General features: G+C 46.9%; 1 protein-coding gene across 8 annotated transcripts in view; it reads right to left on the bottom strand.

The window, feature by feature from the left end:
• The window catches only part of LOC107228058 (tensin-3), a 91976-nt gene that overhangs the window by 1717 nt on the left and 71794 nt on the right, over positions 1 to 18465 (bottom strand). For 7 of the 8 annotated variants that reach the window (XM_046737018.1, XM_046737014.1, XM_046737025.1 and 4 more), the window contains 5 exons: positions 2853 to 2999; positions 2350 to 2520; positions 1769 to 2211; positions 909 to 1145; positions 62 to 233 (listed from right to left, as the gene is read on the bottom strand). In XM_046737018.1, coding sequence (XP_046592974.1) covers positions 62 to 233; positions 909 to 1145; positions 1769 to 2211; positions 2350 to 2520; positions 2853 to 2999 — 1170 coding nt within the window. Of the gene's footprint in view, positions 1 to 61; positions 234 to 908; positions 1146 to 1768; positions 2212 to 2349; positions 2521 to 2852; positions 3000 to 13677; positions 14369 to 18465 lie in introns of those variants that run through there. The other variant, XM_046737035.1, reaches the window with a different exon arrangement.

Here is an 18465-nt window from a genome sequence, read left to right as displayed (position 1 = left end):
ACGACAAAGCGACCTAGTATGCAGGTGTAACGTAGTACATCATCGATCGTTGAACAAGTACCTTGATTTTGTAGCCTTTGTTCGTTCGCATGATTAGGTAATGAGCGATACCGCTCGGTTGAAACTCTCGCGGTACTCTCAGGGACAATGCATAACATCCTGGTTTGCTCGTGCTCTCGCGTACCATGAAAGCGCCTTCCGGTTCTTGGCTGAGAACTTCCAGGGTTATTTCTCTGCAAAGAAAAACTCCGGACTCAAACTTCATTTACGATTCGTGCACATCAGGGGGTTATAGGGGGTTAACATTTCTCAAAATATAATTTCATTTTTGTAATGTACACATATTAAAATGTATACACAGAAAATTTCATGTCGATCCGACAAATATTCTCCATGTTACGCGCACATTTGCAAAAACGCCCCGGAGCGTTTGAAGGTGCTTTTAAAACTTTGAACGCGTTTTTCTTAAAACTGGTTTCAAAGACGGTGAGCAAGATTTCTCAGAAACAACTGAACCGATCAGTCTCAATTCTGGTCATACCAGCTTTAAAAATCATTATTTTTCTTATCTTTTTATTATTTTCACGACTAAAAATGATCAGAATGAAGTATACCCCAATGTGTGTATAAATTAATTTTATATAAATAAATTGAAACGTCTCTCCACGAAAAATCCTTGAAAAATCGCTTTCCCGCGGCCTCCTGACTGCGTATAACTCCTTAATTCTTTCGTACTCTCCACTTGAATAACCAGGAGCGTATCCGGGTCACGTTTCTCTCTTACAAATAATAAAGCAGGTCTTTTTCACAGAGGTTCGGCAGCGCCGGCGAATATCGGGAGAACCCGGTTCCCGTTATGAAACGGCGGAAGTCCACGGACCTCGATAATAATTTACAACTAATCGTACCTCGGAATGCCGGCTTGAAACCACGGAGCCTTCCTGAGCTCGCTCTCCTCTGTACGATTATTCAAGCTGTCCGTCCGTTCAGGCAGCGGCGGAGGCGTCGGGGTCGGCGTCTGGGTGGGCGTCGATCCGTGGGTGCTGCCGTCGGGTGGGACGGAGCTCCCGGAGGTGCTGATCTGCGATCTCCGTTTCGACTTGAACTCCGTTTCGGACACGGAATTCGGCGAGTTGTGACTTATCCTGGAAAAATCGTAATCCGAAATAGGAACCAGGGTTCATTTTCAAATTTCTCTGAGAAAAATTGCCACAATTACACTGCTTGAAAAAAATAAGAAGAAGAAAACAATGTACTTTTGCGCCTGGGTTCAGTTGAGTATTTTTTTATTTGTCACGCATTAAAACAATGAAAAAATATATACACCCCCCTTAAAGTTTACTTTTTTAGGTCTTGGGAGAAGTACCTTGGATTTGTGTACATAATAATGATCATATGATGAGTAATATTAAACAGATGAAAATTACTATTTTTCGAAAAAGTTTGATTTTGCAGAGTGCGTTATCTCAAACTTGAAGAAAATCTATGATTTCAATTATTCATCTGACAAACAACTGAAAAAATATTATTATTGAATAAAAGTGATTTAAATGCGAAACTGAAGTTTGTTTAATCGTGAGTAACAACAAATGATTAAGAAACCAGGTCATTTTTCTTAAATTCCGAAATATCTTTCCGGTTTCTACAAATGCAAACTTTATCTAAGTAAAACTATTTTTTTTTTTTACTAGTTGCGTGGTAGAAAGAAAAATTTGACATCCAAAACCCTGTATAGACCGATGTTATTAACAATTAAATAATACCTAACCTGTTGTTCTCGGCGTTGAAGTTCTTCGCGGTTATCGACGAGTTGATCGTGTTGTCGAGGTTCTCGGCGGCGCAGGTGATCTTGTTGTAGCTTGTCCTGGTTCCCTCCGAGTCGATGATCGCCTCGTTGACGTAGCCTCCGGACCGGGGTCTGTTGCTGGGACTGGTGGGCGTGCTGCCGGCACTTACCAGGGGGCAGCTGTCGTCCTCGCCGTTGGTACCGAGGACGTCGCGTCCCCCGGCGAGGCCCATTGTAAGTCGTTTTATCAGGGGCGGTTTGTCCGTTAATCTCTTGTAGGAGTTGAGCTCGGTTGGCGAGTTGCTCTCGTCGCTGCTCGGCGTGCTCTGCTGCGAGATACTCTTCGGTCCATCCTCGTTCGTTATCGGTCCCAGGACGTTGTTGAAGTTGTGCGACGGTCTCAGTCCGGGGATTGAATTCGGCGTCTGGGGGTGAGGGATGAAATGCAAGGTTTTGGGATTTCGGCATCTGCACTCGAATACTTTTTTTTTTATAGGTATTTCAAAACGTCGCGGGTAACTCGAAAGAAAACCCGCAGACGACACCAAGCAATATAGTCTCACCTTGACGGTAGACAAGCGCAACGTGGGAGAACCGGCGCTACCGAGCTGGACGTTCATCTCCGCTGTCGAGGGTGGAGCACCACCGCCACGTGGCGTCGGTGCCAATACACTCTGGGGCCAGAAAATCGTGCTTTTCTCGTTCGAGTCGCCGCCCCGCGTCGACTGTTTGGTCTAGAAGAGTGAGAGAGAGAGAGAGAGAGAGAGAGAGAGAGGGAGAGAGAAGAGGAGGCGATATTAGCTCTGTAATTGGAGTGACGCGAGTATATAAGAGTTAGGCGTGCAGTCACGTGAAATGGGTCACTTTTTCGCCGCATGTGGTCATCGTATTTTATCAAGCTCAAGCCTTGTCTCGTTAAAATGACGAGAAAACGTTCGAGAGTGACGGCGAACTGCCTGAGTTATGACTTTCAAAACATTCTTCGACTTCGTTGAGCGACAAATCGATTGGATTGAAAATAAAAGGGAGTCAGGGAATGTTGTTATAAGATGTTTATCATCCTCACCAAGTTTATCGTTCGTTCCGGTCGATCCTTGCGACGGGCAGGAGTTGGCTGGGGCGAGATCACCTCCTGGAGGACCGGTTGTCTCTGTAGTTGCGCCGCGTACGCCATACGAAATGCATTTCCGACAATAGTATTCAGTTCCTCGGCCTGAAAACAGCAAAGTTTATTCTGTTATTAGACTAACAAGTTTTAAACGGGACGAAGCGAATTTTATCGACAAACGTCTTTCTCAGTATGCGTGGAGGGACCAATGAAGTACAACTCGAATCAAAGGAAGGCCTTAACGTTGCACCTGCGGACCCTGCAGGGTCTTCTGCAGCGAAAAGCGTACCTACGCTTGCCTGAAAAATCTCTAATTTTAGACACCTGCCTCAACCTTGGCCGGGAAATTTTTGGGCATCGAAAATCAGTGGGAATGCGCGTTACGCCTGAATATATTCCTGAAAAAGAATTTTACACAGCAACAAATGACAACTTTGTCCCGCGTGCAAGCAACGCGAATGAAGTGTCTTAAGAAAAAAAAAACAGCTCAATATATCGCGCGGAAACTATCGAGTAAATATTTATGTGGAAAGATGAGGGAGCCTAATTAGCCTTATTAGCTGCGCCTGCAGGCAAGTCTTACAAGTATAGCAAGCAAACTTCGTACGCAGCTGCAATTTCGAGCTTCTCTTTGGCGAACGTTTCGACGTGAGTCTGAGACGTTCACGTTAACTTTGGGAGCCTTTGCTTCTGCAACGTGTAATTTTATCCGATTGATAACTGCACCAGTTTCCGAATGAATGTAAAAATTAGTTGAAATTATTTTAAGTATATTTTTCTTTCGAATTAGAAAATCAAAAATAAATCTTCTAGTTGTGTAACTTTTTCAAGTGCGATATAATGTGCTAAAATTTCATTCGCATTATACTTTTAGCCACGTTACATCGTTACGTCGTCATCGAGTATTATATAGCAGTGTTTAAACGTAAATTTCTTCGAAAGCTTAAATTACCATAATTTCCTTTCATATTGCATATAAAATTAGTTTCCCCTGTGACTAAGAATACATTTCCATTCGTAATTTAAGAAATGTTAATTTGCGGCCAGTATACGTGCAGCAAAAACGACGACGACGCCGAAGCCTCGTTCGGGATTTGCCACAGGGACTTATCAAAACTTTGCTAGTTTCGTACCAGTGTGCAGAAACTATGAAAAAAAAAAACAGTACATTTCAAACAAACTTCACCTTACGATTAAGGCTGTTCGTCGTTCACGCGAACGCAATGTGTTTAGAAATTCAATCCAAGCCAAGGGCACACGGTGCGAAAGTGTCGGAAATGAAAAAATCTATTATGTACCTCTTTACAGAGATTCTTTCTAATTCAGGATCGAATACCAATTATAGTGGAATACCGTCTGTACTAAATCACGGACTTACAAGGAAGTTATTCTAGGTCGATCTCACCGAATAGATTTCTTTTGTAATACGTTACAGTAGACTAAAAACTAAGCGACATGTACTTGTTTTTATCTGGCGTTAAACGCTTTAAGGGGGTGAAATCATTCCCCAAAGTAAAGCATGTCAAGGGGCAATTTGGCAGTTTCACCCACAAGAATATAATATTTTTTATTTGTCTTTAATATTTGTCTCATAACGTGAAATCAAAAACGTAATTTCCTCAACTGAAAAAAAAAACGCATGCTGCTCAGTTTTTAGTATACTATAAAATATTTAAAAAAAAAAATATCAAATCGTAGAGATCGACTTCCGGAATAGCTTCCTACGTCAGCCACGAGATCCGGTGCCGCACCTCGTGGCTGTTTTGCTGATTACATATCTGTATGTAGGTACGCAGGTTCGCAGGGTACACCTGGCATCCGCAGGTCCATATCACTTCCGTTGTTCCTCCTTGTTACCGCGAGTGGTTTTAAGCTCTTGAAGGGTTGCCGGAAGGAGGAGGCTTGGGTGTTGGCGGTGGGGGAGGGGGTCGGAGGCAAGTATGAATCCACGAGTATGTTTACTCTAGGATGAAGGAAGGGCTTTTCTAAATGCAGACCCGCGAGTGCCTATTACACATTCAGGACGCACATCTACCCACGCGTGCCTTCTCGTACGTTATATCATGTAGGTTTGCGGCATGCGGTAGCTGAAGAAGAAGTTCGCCCCCCCCCACTCCCGATGGTTGAAAAAGACAAACCGACAAAAAGGTCCCCACGTATTACTCTTCCTGCAGCACTGCGTTTCGCGTCTAGACGGCGGTGGCTTTGTATCATGTCGTATGTATGTACAGAACATTCGAGTAAGGCCTGTGACGAGTAAAGAAGAAGGGCGATGGGGAAAAGATGACGTGAATAACATTCGCTGGCAACGAATGAGCCGCGATCCATCGGACTCGGATCGTTTGAACTTAGGTAATCGGGCGTTGCCTGCAATTGCTGATTAATCAATGGGCCCTTCGTGGGTGGCGTTACGCAGGTACGCTCGGAATATAATGGCACTTCCGAAATGGTCGGTGCACAGCGATCGGTATGGGGCGGAGAACATATTAACGTTCCTGACGCGCGCTGAGCTCGAGTCCTGGAATTGCTCGGTCGGATAATTTTACAGCTCGGGAGGTTGAGGTCAACTCAGACACGCGGAGGGATTCAGATATTTCAATTACGACCACGTGCAACGAATCCCGACCCCCCCGTACGCGCCTCTTGTACATCATACCTGCGCGGATAATCGTATAACTATACAGCGCTTCGTTGAGCGTGAGGAAAGCAGGGAAAGATCAGCGGTGTAAAGAGGAAGAGAGGAGGATAAGCAGTTGCAAAATTTTGCGACTAACGACACGGGTCTGCAGCCACAGAACTGTACAGGTTTTCTATACTATTTCTTGTTGATTTTTACTTACCGAAACCGAGCGATTTTTTCTTCAACTCGTCTTTGTAGTTTCATTTAGAGTGAAATTCCCGTTTAATGCGAAATATGGTATCCTATACGTGATTCTAAAAATCTTATGCAAAAGTGATTTCTTACTTCCGTTTAATGTGTGTTAGAGTAAGACTCGAGAATAAATACAAACAGGTAAAGAGAAAGTGGAAAGCGGAAGCGTGTTCGAAGTTGTATCAAAGAGAAGAAGAAAGGGTTTTATAGGCGAAAAGATTGAAAACGGAATGTTAAATACATATTTCATAAAGAAATTGTTTGTTTAATTTTGTAAGAAATATTGTTTGGCTCATTGTAATAAAATCCTTTTTTTTTATGCAAACAGCTTCTATTCTGCAAGAATACTGTACGCGATGGAGAGAAATGGAAGTCATTTTTGAATTCAGCAGACTCGAAAACAAAAGATTCCCCAAAAACATCCCATCCGCTGGATAAAAAAAAAAAAAAATGTTGCCAGCAGACGTGTGCAATTACACACCGACGAGTTCTCAGTACTTGAAATCCCAAGGTGGATTTTCCGTGTATTTCCGCCAACTCCGGTGTTTCCTTACCTCGATTCCGAGGTGTTATTGTTGAATGCACGGGGGATAATTCGCTGTCGAAGTTGATGGGTATACACAATAGGCTTGCACATACGCCAGTGTACTCTGTATACTATCGCGTTAACCTGCTTATACGACCCTCGAGGGTTGAACATGCAGGGCAATATCACCCCTCCCTTGCCTCCGCTGAGCGCTAATTCAACCCGTAACAATATACGTGCGGCTGCGTTGCGCCGTTGCCGATAAACTCTCTAAATATTGTTACGCGGCTAAAGAGCAGGGCACGCGTGTCACGGGGGAGTTGACGATGGGTGGAGGGCATCGGGAAGAGATTTCTACCCCCGGAGGGTCGGAGGCGTCGAAGACTGGTTCGAGCTTCCGCGAACTTTGAGCAGCGTCTGCAGCGGAGCAGACTTTCTCCGGTATATCCGGAGAAAGACATCGACCTGAAGTCGGTCCCAGACGCCGAGGCGGCCGCGTCACGACGACGGCGGGTCGTTTGTCTGTGAAATCTTATACAGCTGAAGATATCAAAGCAATTTTCACCGTCCGCGTTATAACGAGGTAAGGAAAAATTCAACGAGCTTCTACCACCGGCACCCTGCACTCCCACCTCCACATCCGTGATGCAGAGACAGAGAAACCGGGTCAAGTCCCCACATTGTGACCGTACGTCGCGATACGGCGCGTCGTCGTCGTCTCAATTGTACGGGCATCGTCTTGCCGTGTTCCCAAAGAAACGGAGGACGGAATCTAGGGGATGACGTATGCTTTGTAGGGGTGCGACTCACCGGCTCACCCGGTATTTCATCGTTCAATAGAAAATATTCTCTTCGCGTACGCGGTCGAACGCTGTTGTTCAATGTCGCGTAGAAAAGGGCTTCGTCGGATCATTTCAGCTTTTACGGTGATACCAGTCCTTACACTGTGGTTAAAGTGATCATTATATCTTCAAAAGCTTTTCCACCGATTACTGCCAGCTGCGATGGTCATGATGCCTAGATACGAGAGTTCGAAACAAACAGCCGCAATCGTCCAGAGTCTCACTGTATAAAGATAAACTGGTTTGCGATAATTTGAGTCGTCGATATTGGAAATTTTCAATACTGCCAGAAATTAGTTACACATTCGCGCAAATTCTAATCGTCAAAACTGATGTGTTTTGTACGCACTCCTTTCTCATCACCTTCAAATTACTAATTCAATTAGACAAAAGTTGCATCAATTGCAACAAACTTTTGCAGGTATACACGAAAAGTTACGCCGTGCACTCTTCGGACATCGTGCATTAAAACCGACCCTTCCGATACCTGCATCTACACAGAAAACAGGTAAACTCGATGGGGCTGCAGGTGTTGACGTCCCCTGATTGATTTCTCCCATGCATGTCCTCACATGAGACTTTCCCAGCTGCCTTGAAAAGGCTGAGCTGCAGGGTCTGGTAATCAGACCTCTCCTCCCCATCTCTTTTTCCTCCATGCAGGATTGATCCCCGTGTTTTTGGAAGGTGCGACCACGGGAGATTTGAGGATAGCCTCGGAGCACCTGTCCGTCCGCGTAGACTCTCGCTGCACTCGGGTATCCCATTATCTCCGTTTGGGGAGGTTCGGCACCGCGACCAGGTGTTTTTGGCATTGTTCCTGGGCGTCGGGCTGCCGGGGATGGGAGATAAAGAGAGGAGAGGAGATGAGAAGGGAGGAGAGGAGAGGAGGAGAGGAGGACTCGCCGGCCGGCTAGCAGGGTTGGGTTAGGCACGGACCGGCTAAGGTCCTGGAGAGCACGGACGGCGGCCCGGCGGATGCTGAGCTCTGGCGTGACGGGCCACATTCCTCGCATACCACGCGGTCACGGCCATATCTCCCGTTCCTGGGACCCGGCGTCGCGGAGAGGGGAGGAGAGGAGAGGAGAGGAAAGGAGAGGAGGATGAGAGAGGAGAGAGGAGCCTCCGCTGAAAGCGACAGCGTCGTCGAACCCAGAGAGGGGGGGGGGGGGATGTCGTGTACAGGCGCACACCTACAACGTACATCCAATATCTGACCATTACTACAGAGATATGGATGCGTCCGCGTAGCGAGCGGATGTTGGAGAGGAACGAGACGATACGAGTAGAAAGAGGGAGACGGTGATACTGTTTATTACGTCCCGCAGGATGCAATCTCGTGAGGGTAAGCGCGACTTATGTCTGGATCTTATGTCGTAGGCCCGTAGAGAAATTTTTCATTTAACAAGGATTGGTGAGGAACGGCAACGAACGGGCGATGCTGAATCCTATAGTTACTGGACCGATATTAAATGAGGAAAAAAAAACAAAACGAAACGTCAAATTTGTAACAGCGATCGCTGCTGCTGTTGGGTTCAGTGACACACTTTGCAGACTCGCAGAAATTTCACCATCTGAAAGAGAATTGCTATCGTTTTTATTATTACTCGATTTCAGACGAAGATATGCAAATTTGGAACATTTTACTAACTAGACTATTGGGCTTTGCTTATACCCACTACGATGCTCTGGAGAATTATTGTAAAACTAACGAATCAGTAGACAACTGTAGATCACTTTTCAGTTACTAATAATAAAAAATGATTGCACGCAGCTTTTCGTTGTTGGCTGTATAATGGGAGAATTATAATCGACGAAGCTGTGAAACAAGTCGTTAATTCATCAATCGTGATACCGGAATAACTCTTACGTAATGCGAATACGGAGGAATTCCGCCGGCGGTGACAGCGCGCGGAGGAAGATTCGCAGGAGCAGGGAGTGGAGGGGAAGGGAAGCATGAAGCGAAGGAGTGGAAAATCGTTTGAGAGAATATCAGAGCTTTGTAGGTGGTACGTAGCGTCGAGCCGTGCGATATTAGAATTTACGTGCGGTAAATGAGCCGGGGCCTATGGTGCAGTGATCGAAGTGACGCTGTGCTCACGAGTACCGAGCCTGCAGAGTATCGAGCAAAGTCTTCCAGGGGCCCTTTGATCAGTAATTATAGCCGGCGAGTGGCCGGGAGCGGCGCCGTTCACGCCTTTGGGAAATTACGCGACCAACGGAAAACAGGGACGGTTCCCGTGTCCTCGACGACTCCTGGGATTCCGCTTCTTTTTCTTTTTTTTTTTTTGTTCGTCTTTCCGTCTTTCGTACATCACGTTTCCGGAATGACTCCGCAAGATAATTTCCAATCTTCTGTTTCCCTCCGGCTGCGCAACGCGATGCTGCTTACTGCAAATAAAATTCGCTTAATCCAATTTAATTCGTCCTATTTTTACCATGCGCTCGGGGGTTGCGGTGGCTGATTTCTTCCTTATTCCCTTCGTTCGTTTACTTCCTCGCCGAAAGTACACACGCGCTCTCGAAAGTGTTTCGAGGAAAAAAAGAGGAAGAAAAATCCGTTTCTGAATAGACTTATCGGTTTTCTATTTAAATCGCGCACGATAAGACACACCTTTTTCAGGCGTTCTAGACGACTTTGAGATGGAAAAAAACGTCACCCAGACATTTTACCAAAGGTATTGGCAAGTTTGAGATTGCTACTGTAAAATATACCTGCAGCAAAATCGTTTTGAAAGGTTTTATTCGAAAAGTTGAATATATTTTTTCAGCAAACAATTAATTATTCGACGAATTTGAAAATATGAGTTTTTAAGCAGAGATTCTATACTTGTACGATGAGGCACGACATATTATCAGAAACTTGTCTGTCATATCAACGGTGTAGAAATTAATCAATTAAGTATAACTTTTGACAAAAAGTTCTAAAATACGATTTTGTGATCTGGCAAATCTGACCTTTGCATTACAGTTCAAGTTTCAAGTTTCGTTTTCGTCACTTATACTCAAAATGCCCTGATAGAAACAAATTTGCATTCTAGGTCAATAAATTTATGTGGCTATTATTATGTATCAATCGAAAAAACGGTCTTTCCCTCGTTCGTTCAAGCGAAACTCCGTATCGTCAGGCCTTGCCTCCCGAATAAGTAAGTATATTGACAAAACTTGAAGTGAAATATTTTCTCGAAGCGGGGGAATAAAAGCTTTGAGCTTTGACGAGGCGCATGCGGCAAAGCCCGTTGGCAAGGAGTAGAGCCTTCCCTAAAGGCTCGAGGGAAGTTAAATTCCCGGATTCCCCCATTTCTTGCCTATATCGACGCGGGTGGACGAAAATACGTTATTCCCAGCCGAATATAACACATCTTGAGAATGCGTTTCGTGGAAATAAAAGTTTCCTTAACAAGGTCGAAAGTGGAAAGAAGCGTCTGACCGAAAACCTGCAACCGCGCGAGTTTTCGCACCTCGTTATTATTTCCAAGAGGTTGTATTCTCAACGCGGCGGATCCTGATACCGCAGTCCTGACTCCCCCGTGAGAACCGAGTACAGGGATCGCTTGGTATGTATAAGTGTAGCCGAGGAGGAGAGGGAACGAGAGACGAGGGCAACAGTGGCAACCACGTGTGAGTATGTCCATGGCACGACGGTACGAATACGAAGCTCCGAAAACAATGAAAACCCGGCACAGCGTAACCAGCCAAGGCTACAGTTTCATTAGTGAAATTCTGACTGATGAAATTAAACCTGCAACTTGGCCGGAGGTCGACCCGTTATTCTAGCTCGCATGCAGGTCACCCTGAAACAGTTTGCCATGCAGTTAATTAAGGGGGTGCCCTGGTCGACTTCGACGTTCGCGTATATATCTCCAAGTATCAAAGTCCACGTATCTCAATAGTAAAGAAGTACTTAACAGCCCCATTCTATACACAATTTTGAACATAAAGACTCCAACGCATTTTTATTTGGCAGGAATTGTACGAATTTACTACTGCGATTTCCTCAAGTCGCGAGGTGCATCAATTACTTCCCCAGTAGAATTATAACGACCGCACAGCTGACGGACGGTGTTCAAGGCACGACGATCAGCTCGAGACGTGGTGAATACTTTCCACCCCGATCCGAAGGACTGGTTGAAAAATCATGGATATTTTGACAATCGGTGAAGCTCGACAGCGCTTTGGCATTCGAAACCGCTGGATAGTGTCAATTATATCCTCGTACATGCCATAGAATTGGAAGGGTCTTTCGGTAGCAGTAGGGAGTCGGTAAAAAGGACCCTTACTGTAACTCGAGAGCTCGGAGTCACCCATTGTGCGTATGCGCGAGGCACGCACATGTATGCAGGCATAAGGACGACGATGCCCAGGTAGATGCGACCAGTCACATAGAGGATCTCGCAAATTCTTTGGAAGTATATAATTCTCGTTTCGGTACTCGAGAGGCTGCGCGGCTATATATCGCTGTTATATTGAGTCCCGCAAGGGTCCATAATGGCACGTTGAAGGACTCGAGCCCGTGATCCTGCAGGACCAGGTGTAACTTTTGGCTTCGTTTCGGAGTTCATGTTATGCCCTGGGTCCCAGCTCCATTATAGTCGTCAAGTGCCCTGGCAATAATGCGCTTTTGTGCACGAGTGAGAGAGAGATATGTCACATTATCATCGCACACAATGGTACACAACTATGTCGAATATAAATCCCTCCGGTCTCTTTTAACATGTTGTTAGCCAGACATTCTCTCCTCGTTTCGTTTCGATTCGTTTCGTTTCGTTTTAAGAATTCGACCGAGCATCAACCGTGCGGGACCTGTGAACTCACCACAGCGAATCCACGCTGACAAGATTCGATAGAACTGAAAGCTCAACGAACTTTAAAAGGCGATCAATCCATTCTATACTCTCGGCATTCTTTACAGCCCAAGCGAAGTGAGTAGACTCATGGATTAAAGGCTCGGGACTCTTATTATACGTCGGCGTGATAAATTATTAACGTCGCAATTACCTCTAATTGCCGAGATGGCAAACGCTGAACAGAACCAGGTCCCAACTTCCAGCTTGACAAGTTCACGGTTCAACTGCGATAACAATTATCAACCGCGTGCGCGGTTTGTTGTTTCTCAACGCGGTTGGACCGACACACTTATTATCTTTTTATCTCCGGAGCCAACGAGGCGCTTCCAACTGTGGGAACACACTGTCACTCTTCACTCGTCTAATCCAAAACTCCAATTACAAGTCTGAGATAATCATTTGAATCCTGTTGTACAGCACGACATGTGTACACGTATAAATTTCATCAACGATCTTCTCCCCATCGTAGCAATAACGTATGCGTTAAATATATTTTCAAGAGATGCCATGGCACGGTCGTCAGCGGGAAAATGACACCTGGAGTTTCACCAGCACATTTTTGCAAGAAAAATTATTAAACAGTTAGCAAGACAGCGTGGGCCTGATGCTGACTATCCTCAATACGAGCCACATATTGACGATGTTATAGGCACGCCTACGTGACTCCGAGGTACAGTTTTTAACCGAACTTTGTATTCCGATCGGCTAAACCCGTTCAAGTCACACAAGCAGGACTTGCCAGTTGTGTACGTGCGTGCGCAGAGATATACATATGCACAAATACACGAGGTTGCAAACTTCTGGAGAGGAGGAATCTCGGCGGGCATCTACCTCGACCCTCGTTTCTCCCCTCAGCATCTCTTGGGAGTCGTCATTTGCGGAGCTGGTTCGCATCGTTCCGCGTGGTCCGCATAATTGTGCCGTGTACTTGTCCCGAGCAAATTACCTTCGCCTCCTCGCAACGACGTCCGTACGCAAGGAGGTACGGAATACCCCAGTCAGCTAGAAAAACCCTGTATTCCCATCGGCCGTGAGAATTCAACTTGTACAGAATTTACAGTGTTGCGAAAAAACGAACAATTCGCACGAGTCACCGGGAAAACTGAAACGCTGAAAGCATGATGAGCCCTTGGAGATCAAGTGGGTCGGACGATGGCATGTTACTCGACACGTGCTACGCTGTACCGGTTATATTACCTCTACGAAACGCCACGTCACTATTCTGTTAGTGGTACAGCGAATGCCAGACGGTGCACGATTGGATCGAGATTATATTAGAATACCTTCGGTCGTATCAGGACGCGTATTTGCACGAGTGTCGAAATTCTCTGGGGACACTGACGCCCACTTCTCGCCCACTTTTCAGCCGACCGTACCACCATGTGTGCGCTGGTGTACGGCATGATCGCGGACGGATTGCAGAGTATAATTACTCGGCTTTTCAGCTGTGTACAAGAAAACGTTGGGCGCCGCGTGGGCGGGCAACGAGCAGCCCGCTTCGACACGGTGCCAACCAACCAACCAGTGGACCCACGAGCATTGGTCCAGAGTTCTGTGCGAATGGATAACGCAGCAGGGTTTCGTACTTGGCGCGCGAGATATTATGCTAACGTCAGGAGTCGAAAAACGCGTTGAGATTCCATGGTCTGAACCCGTTACGGCGCTTTATGATTGGGACGTTGAAGATGGTAAAACTTACTCTAAGCTTCTGAGTGTGCCCACACTGACGGCAGCAGTATGACATGTAGTCGGGCAAAGCGGGCATAAACTCGAGCTGATCTTGTTGCTGGGCAAACTCATCGACGAGCTTTTGATAATGGACCCTAAATATGGGCCTGGTAGTCGTGGCCGCTTGCGAGTTCCTCCCAAGCCGTCCCATAATCGCTGAAAGTGCGAGACTGTCGAGGGACTTCCTCATGCCACGTTCTCGTCCTGAACTTTGTAACGACCACCAGGGTTCGGAGGGGTCTCGGCAACAAACGACGTGTCCGTCCGGAATCACAACTGCAGACACAGCACCTCACCACACGAGAACCCGAACCACTTTCTAATTATCCTCGAAACGCAAACCTAATTCACTTAGCTACTTGCCCCGGTTGAGATACCAGCGCGATCAGGACTCGGATCGCCGGGCCGTCATCACTGCCGTTTTCACATTTCCGGGACCAAAACTTGGCGCGCGGTTTCCTTCGGGAAGAGGTCTTCGCGGCTCGCGACGACGTCGTTACGATCGCACGGGACGGGGACGTCAACTGTGTGTTGAGGCCGGAGTGTGGAATGTCGGGAGGGGGTACCGAGGGGGCCGGGGATGGGAGGGTGGGGGCCTAGATACGAGGCGGTACACTCGCTCGCCGGCACAGTTGCATCTTCGCCGTCCGGAGGCACCGAGGGGGACTGAAGGTCCGACGGGCTCGGCTCGAAAGGAAGCCCCACCGCCACAGTCGACTACCACTACCATTACCACTACCATTGGCAGTGCCACTACCACTGCCACCTCCTCAGCCTCCTGCATGCCCTGTCTCTCGCTTCTCGTCCCCCCGCCGGCACACCGTGAGGTGCCTACGCCGTTGCTGCAGCCTGCCTTCTTGCTTCAAACGGCGCTTTTGAACACATTCACCGACAGCTGGCATCGCGTACCCTGCTGCACACTGGATACCTGGATGCCCGCATCGCATCGGTTCAATGCCAAGAACTCCCAGGGACGTTTCGCCGTTTCCCCGTGCTTTGACCTCGGTCGCCCATCGAGAAACGCCGCGCATCGCATCTTGATCCTCCAAGGGATACCGCTGATTATCTTTCCAGGAGACGCGAATTTGGCCACCGAACCCTAGCGTCCATTACCAGGCTGATCCGATCGTGATACGTTTCCTCTTTCACTGCAACTGTCAGCTATTTTTCTGTTCAAACAACTGATAGTTTCTGGTAAAAAATTGTCAACCTAATGCTCAAGACAATATGTCGGTTTGTTGATCCTTCTTGCAAACTTACAGTATTGCAGTCTCGCAGAAGAACCTGAGAAGTCGTGGAGTCTTCCGGTCACGCCAATTCGTCAACAACGTCCTCGTTGCAGGTAAATGAAGATGGGCTTCAAAGCTATACAACTTTGGAAAGGCTCCTTAATTGCCTGTTAGCAGACGCCCCGTGGCTTCCAAGACGACGTGGCTCAATCAAATGAAAGTAGCATTCAAGGAATCCATTGCAGTGCTGCAGTTTGCATTGGGGGGATTTGATCCGTCCGAGGTTGTAGAGCTCGGAGATTTTTCCACTTGAAAAAGTTTGAAAATGTTAATGCAAGTGCAGGGAACCAAAAAGTATCAAGTCCGGGCTTCTGGTCAATGATGTTGAGTTCAAGCGTGTAGGATAAATGCACTGTTCAGTGTCCGCAAGCCTGGCGGCTGGTTACTCGCTCCGGCCCGGCTTTGGGAAGATTTGATAATTTTAGAGGCAAGCACACCGTGCGTGGTTTACTTTTTGCATTAGAAAAATGGAGAAGATTCCCTGGACTATCCTGGAGGACGCCGTGTCTATTTACTCTTTACTTACCTCGCGCCCATCATTCTTTGCTCGTATACCCGCCGCTTACCTTCGACAAACAAGTCTTCGAGCAGCTTTAAAATGACTTTTCGACGCTACCGTCTTACGTGCATACACCTCTTCACTCTTCTTACCTTATATATACCTGCATCCTACGCTCTTAGCCCGGGGTTCGCTTGAACAGCAATTTAAAAACCGACGTGTGGTTCGCGCAGCCAGGTTCACGTCTCTGTCGCAATAGGTGTCTGCTATTCCTTTTTTAGCTGTCTACTCCTCCTCCCTTTCACCAATTTCTAGGGGCCCATTTGTCACTGAATCGAGTCAGGCCGAGCGCTTCGCAAAGTTCTTTCAACACCGTCAACATCATCAGAGATGAAAGGTCACCGTGTTACTTATTTTTTTTCATTAGCACAAAAAGATGAGTTTCCATTGGAGGATGTGCGCTTCCAACTTTGTGAAAAGAAATTAAAAACGAGACAATCAGTCTCGTCGGAGGTGGCTGTAATATTTGGTATCATCGCCAGTTGGATATTTGGCACCGATCTGGCGGATTGAATCGTGAAATTAATATCGCGGGTAGGAATATTAAATTTGTTTACTTCTCGCTGTTATTGTTTCGAAGTCGGTGAATGTGGCTAACTTCCAGAGCTGAAACTGCGTAGCCCCGGCTGGTTCGGTTCTGACGAATTATTCGTTCACCGAGAACGATCTAATTCAAGACCGGCGGCAAGATTAATACCGGCTGGAGTTTCAACTAATTACCTGTTTTGTAGGCCGGATTATTTATGGGAATAGTTGAGGATACCAGAAGAAGAATAGTGTAGAAATTGTGAGAGCAGGAGAGAAAGGGGGAGAGAGGTGAGAGGAAGAGGGGCAGGAAAAAAGAGGCTAATTGTATCTCGTTAGTCACCGACGATTCAATTCAAAGTTCCTTCTTCTTCTTCCACCTATTTCTCGGCTAACTACCATAAACTGATTCTGGAAACTGATTCCCCGGCGCAAGATCGTTTGATAGTACCCTAATCAACGTCAAGAAATTCATCAGTTAAATTGCTGATCCAACCCGTATACACCGCCTGCCTGCATCAAAGTTCTCCTAGCATCCCGAAAACATCTGTCGAACAAGCGAAGACGGAACATTACCCTGGAACCCAAGTGAGGAAAAGTGAAAATAATTAACCCAGCCCGTACCTTGAGCATGAATTATGCACGTTTTGGGTCTTGATGTTCCGAATTACCCGACGAGGTGAGGGAAACTCGATAATGCTCCACGTCTTCAGTCGAGGGTTATATAACGCGAGACGTTATACGTGCTGAGCTTTTGACGTGCGGCCGTGAGCCGTAGGAAGGGATCCTCTTCTACCTGACACTCGGTATGTGTGTTTCTCCTCGGTATACGTGAGGTAATCAGATCCTCCGAGAGTGTAGACAGAAAACTCCTAGCCGACCATCGCGTCGCCATGTGGTAACCAAATGCACCCGAGGAGAGTCGACCACTTCCTATCCGGATTCATGTAAGAGATCCCAGACCAGAAGCGTGGATTACTTCTTAAAGGGTAATCGACGGGTTTTGTCTCGCTCGTGTCGTTCCCAGAGTTTGCTACGTGGTCGCTGATCCGGGGATATTTATACAAGCACAGGCGTCTCGTTGGAACCGTGTATAACTTGTTGTCAGCGAAAGAAGAAAAGAAGAGGAGAAAGAGGAAGATGCACGCGTCGTGCCGGCGTGTTCTAATTCCGTCCTATCCGTCCTGCGCCACCTTTTGCCCTCGTGTATTTCGAACCAACTTCAGCTCCAGCTGCACCCGCCGGAGATGTATGCACTTGCACATGGTCGTGTCATGGTCCGATGCCTACCGTCGGGACCACCAGAGAGGCCTTGTCGAGGGATGGTCCGAGCCACGCCTAAGTAGCAGGAAAACCGCGTGGGCGCAATCCTCGTTCGTGACTACTGTATGTTTTCGAATACTGTTATCGTGGAATGACGCCGGTACCTACACAGTTGGAAATCTCTCGAGGATAAATAGCCGGCTGGCAGGGCGTATCGGGGCGTTTCCATCAGCCAACGGACTCGACGAGCGACAACGGGCCACTTGGCCCCGGACCCGAGTATGTAAAAGGTTTACGGGACGTCGTCGTCGTCAGCCAGGGCTGTCGTTTTCAAGACGCGAACGAAATGACTTGAATTCCACACCGTGGCACGAGGACCTTGCGTCGTCGCTTTTAACTTCGGTTACCGCAGGCTGCACTTCCTCCCGACGACGCGCCTCTCGTGCCTGACTCCAAGTGCGACTAGAGCTGATGGCTGCATTGTTTTCCGTCGAGGCCCATCGACCTCGACTGCGACTTGCAAACCGAATAGTCTCCACATTTTTTAGCTGAATCACGAACAGACCTATCGTACCTACCGTATTTTCCGCCGTCGAGCTTGCTTTTATTTCTCACGATTAAAGCTCCGGAGCTCGGTGTCCCCCGAGGAATTCATTAAAACGATCACTCGAATTATTTTTGAACGAATGGAAACGAGGAGATGGCTGAAGTAAACGACGGAATATCTTTCATTCCGATGTGCAAGAAGGTTCATTGACAGAATTCTGTACAATTAGTCTTAGCGAGCAAAGTGACTAATATACCTACATCTAGATAAGACCTTGGAATTCCCCGTGGAATCTCAAGCAAATGGAATGTAGGTAGGGATGGGGTGCCATGGTGCTATTTTTACCAGATTTTCGAGATCTTCGTGACTTTCTTAGAGGCTGCAGGATTCCTTACGATGGAAATTCTTCAAACGAGTCGCTGATATTGCGAGCTTCATTCGCTGCATGAGTCTATATTTTAAACCCGTCGGGTTATTTTCACTTGAATTTTCCTCCGGGTTTAAGAAAATGCTCTTAGGCAACGATTAGAGAACGAACGTCAGCTGCCTTGCACGAGGTTAAAGGATTTACCGATA

This window comes from Neodiprion lecontei, chromosome 1 (genome assembly GCF_021901455.1).
Source record: "Neodiprion lecontei isolate iyNeoLeco1 chromosome 1, iyNeoLeco1.1, whole genome shotgun sequence".
NCBI classification, from domain to species: domain Eukaryota; kingdom Metazoa; phylum Arthropoda; class Insecta; order Hymenoptera; family Diprionidae; genus Neodiprion; species Neodiprion lecontei.
This window is presented reverse-complemented; position numbering and strand designations above follow the sequence as displayed.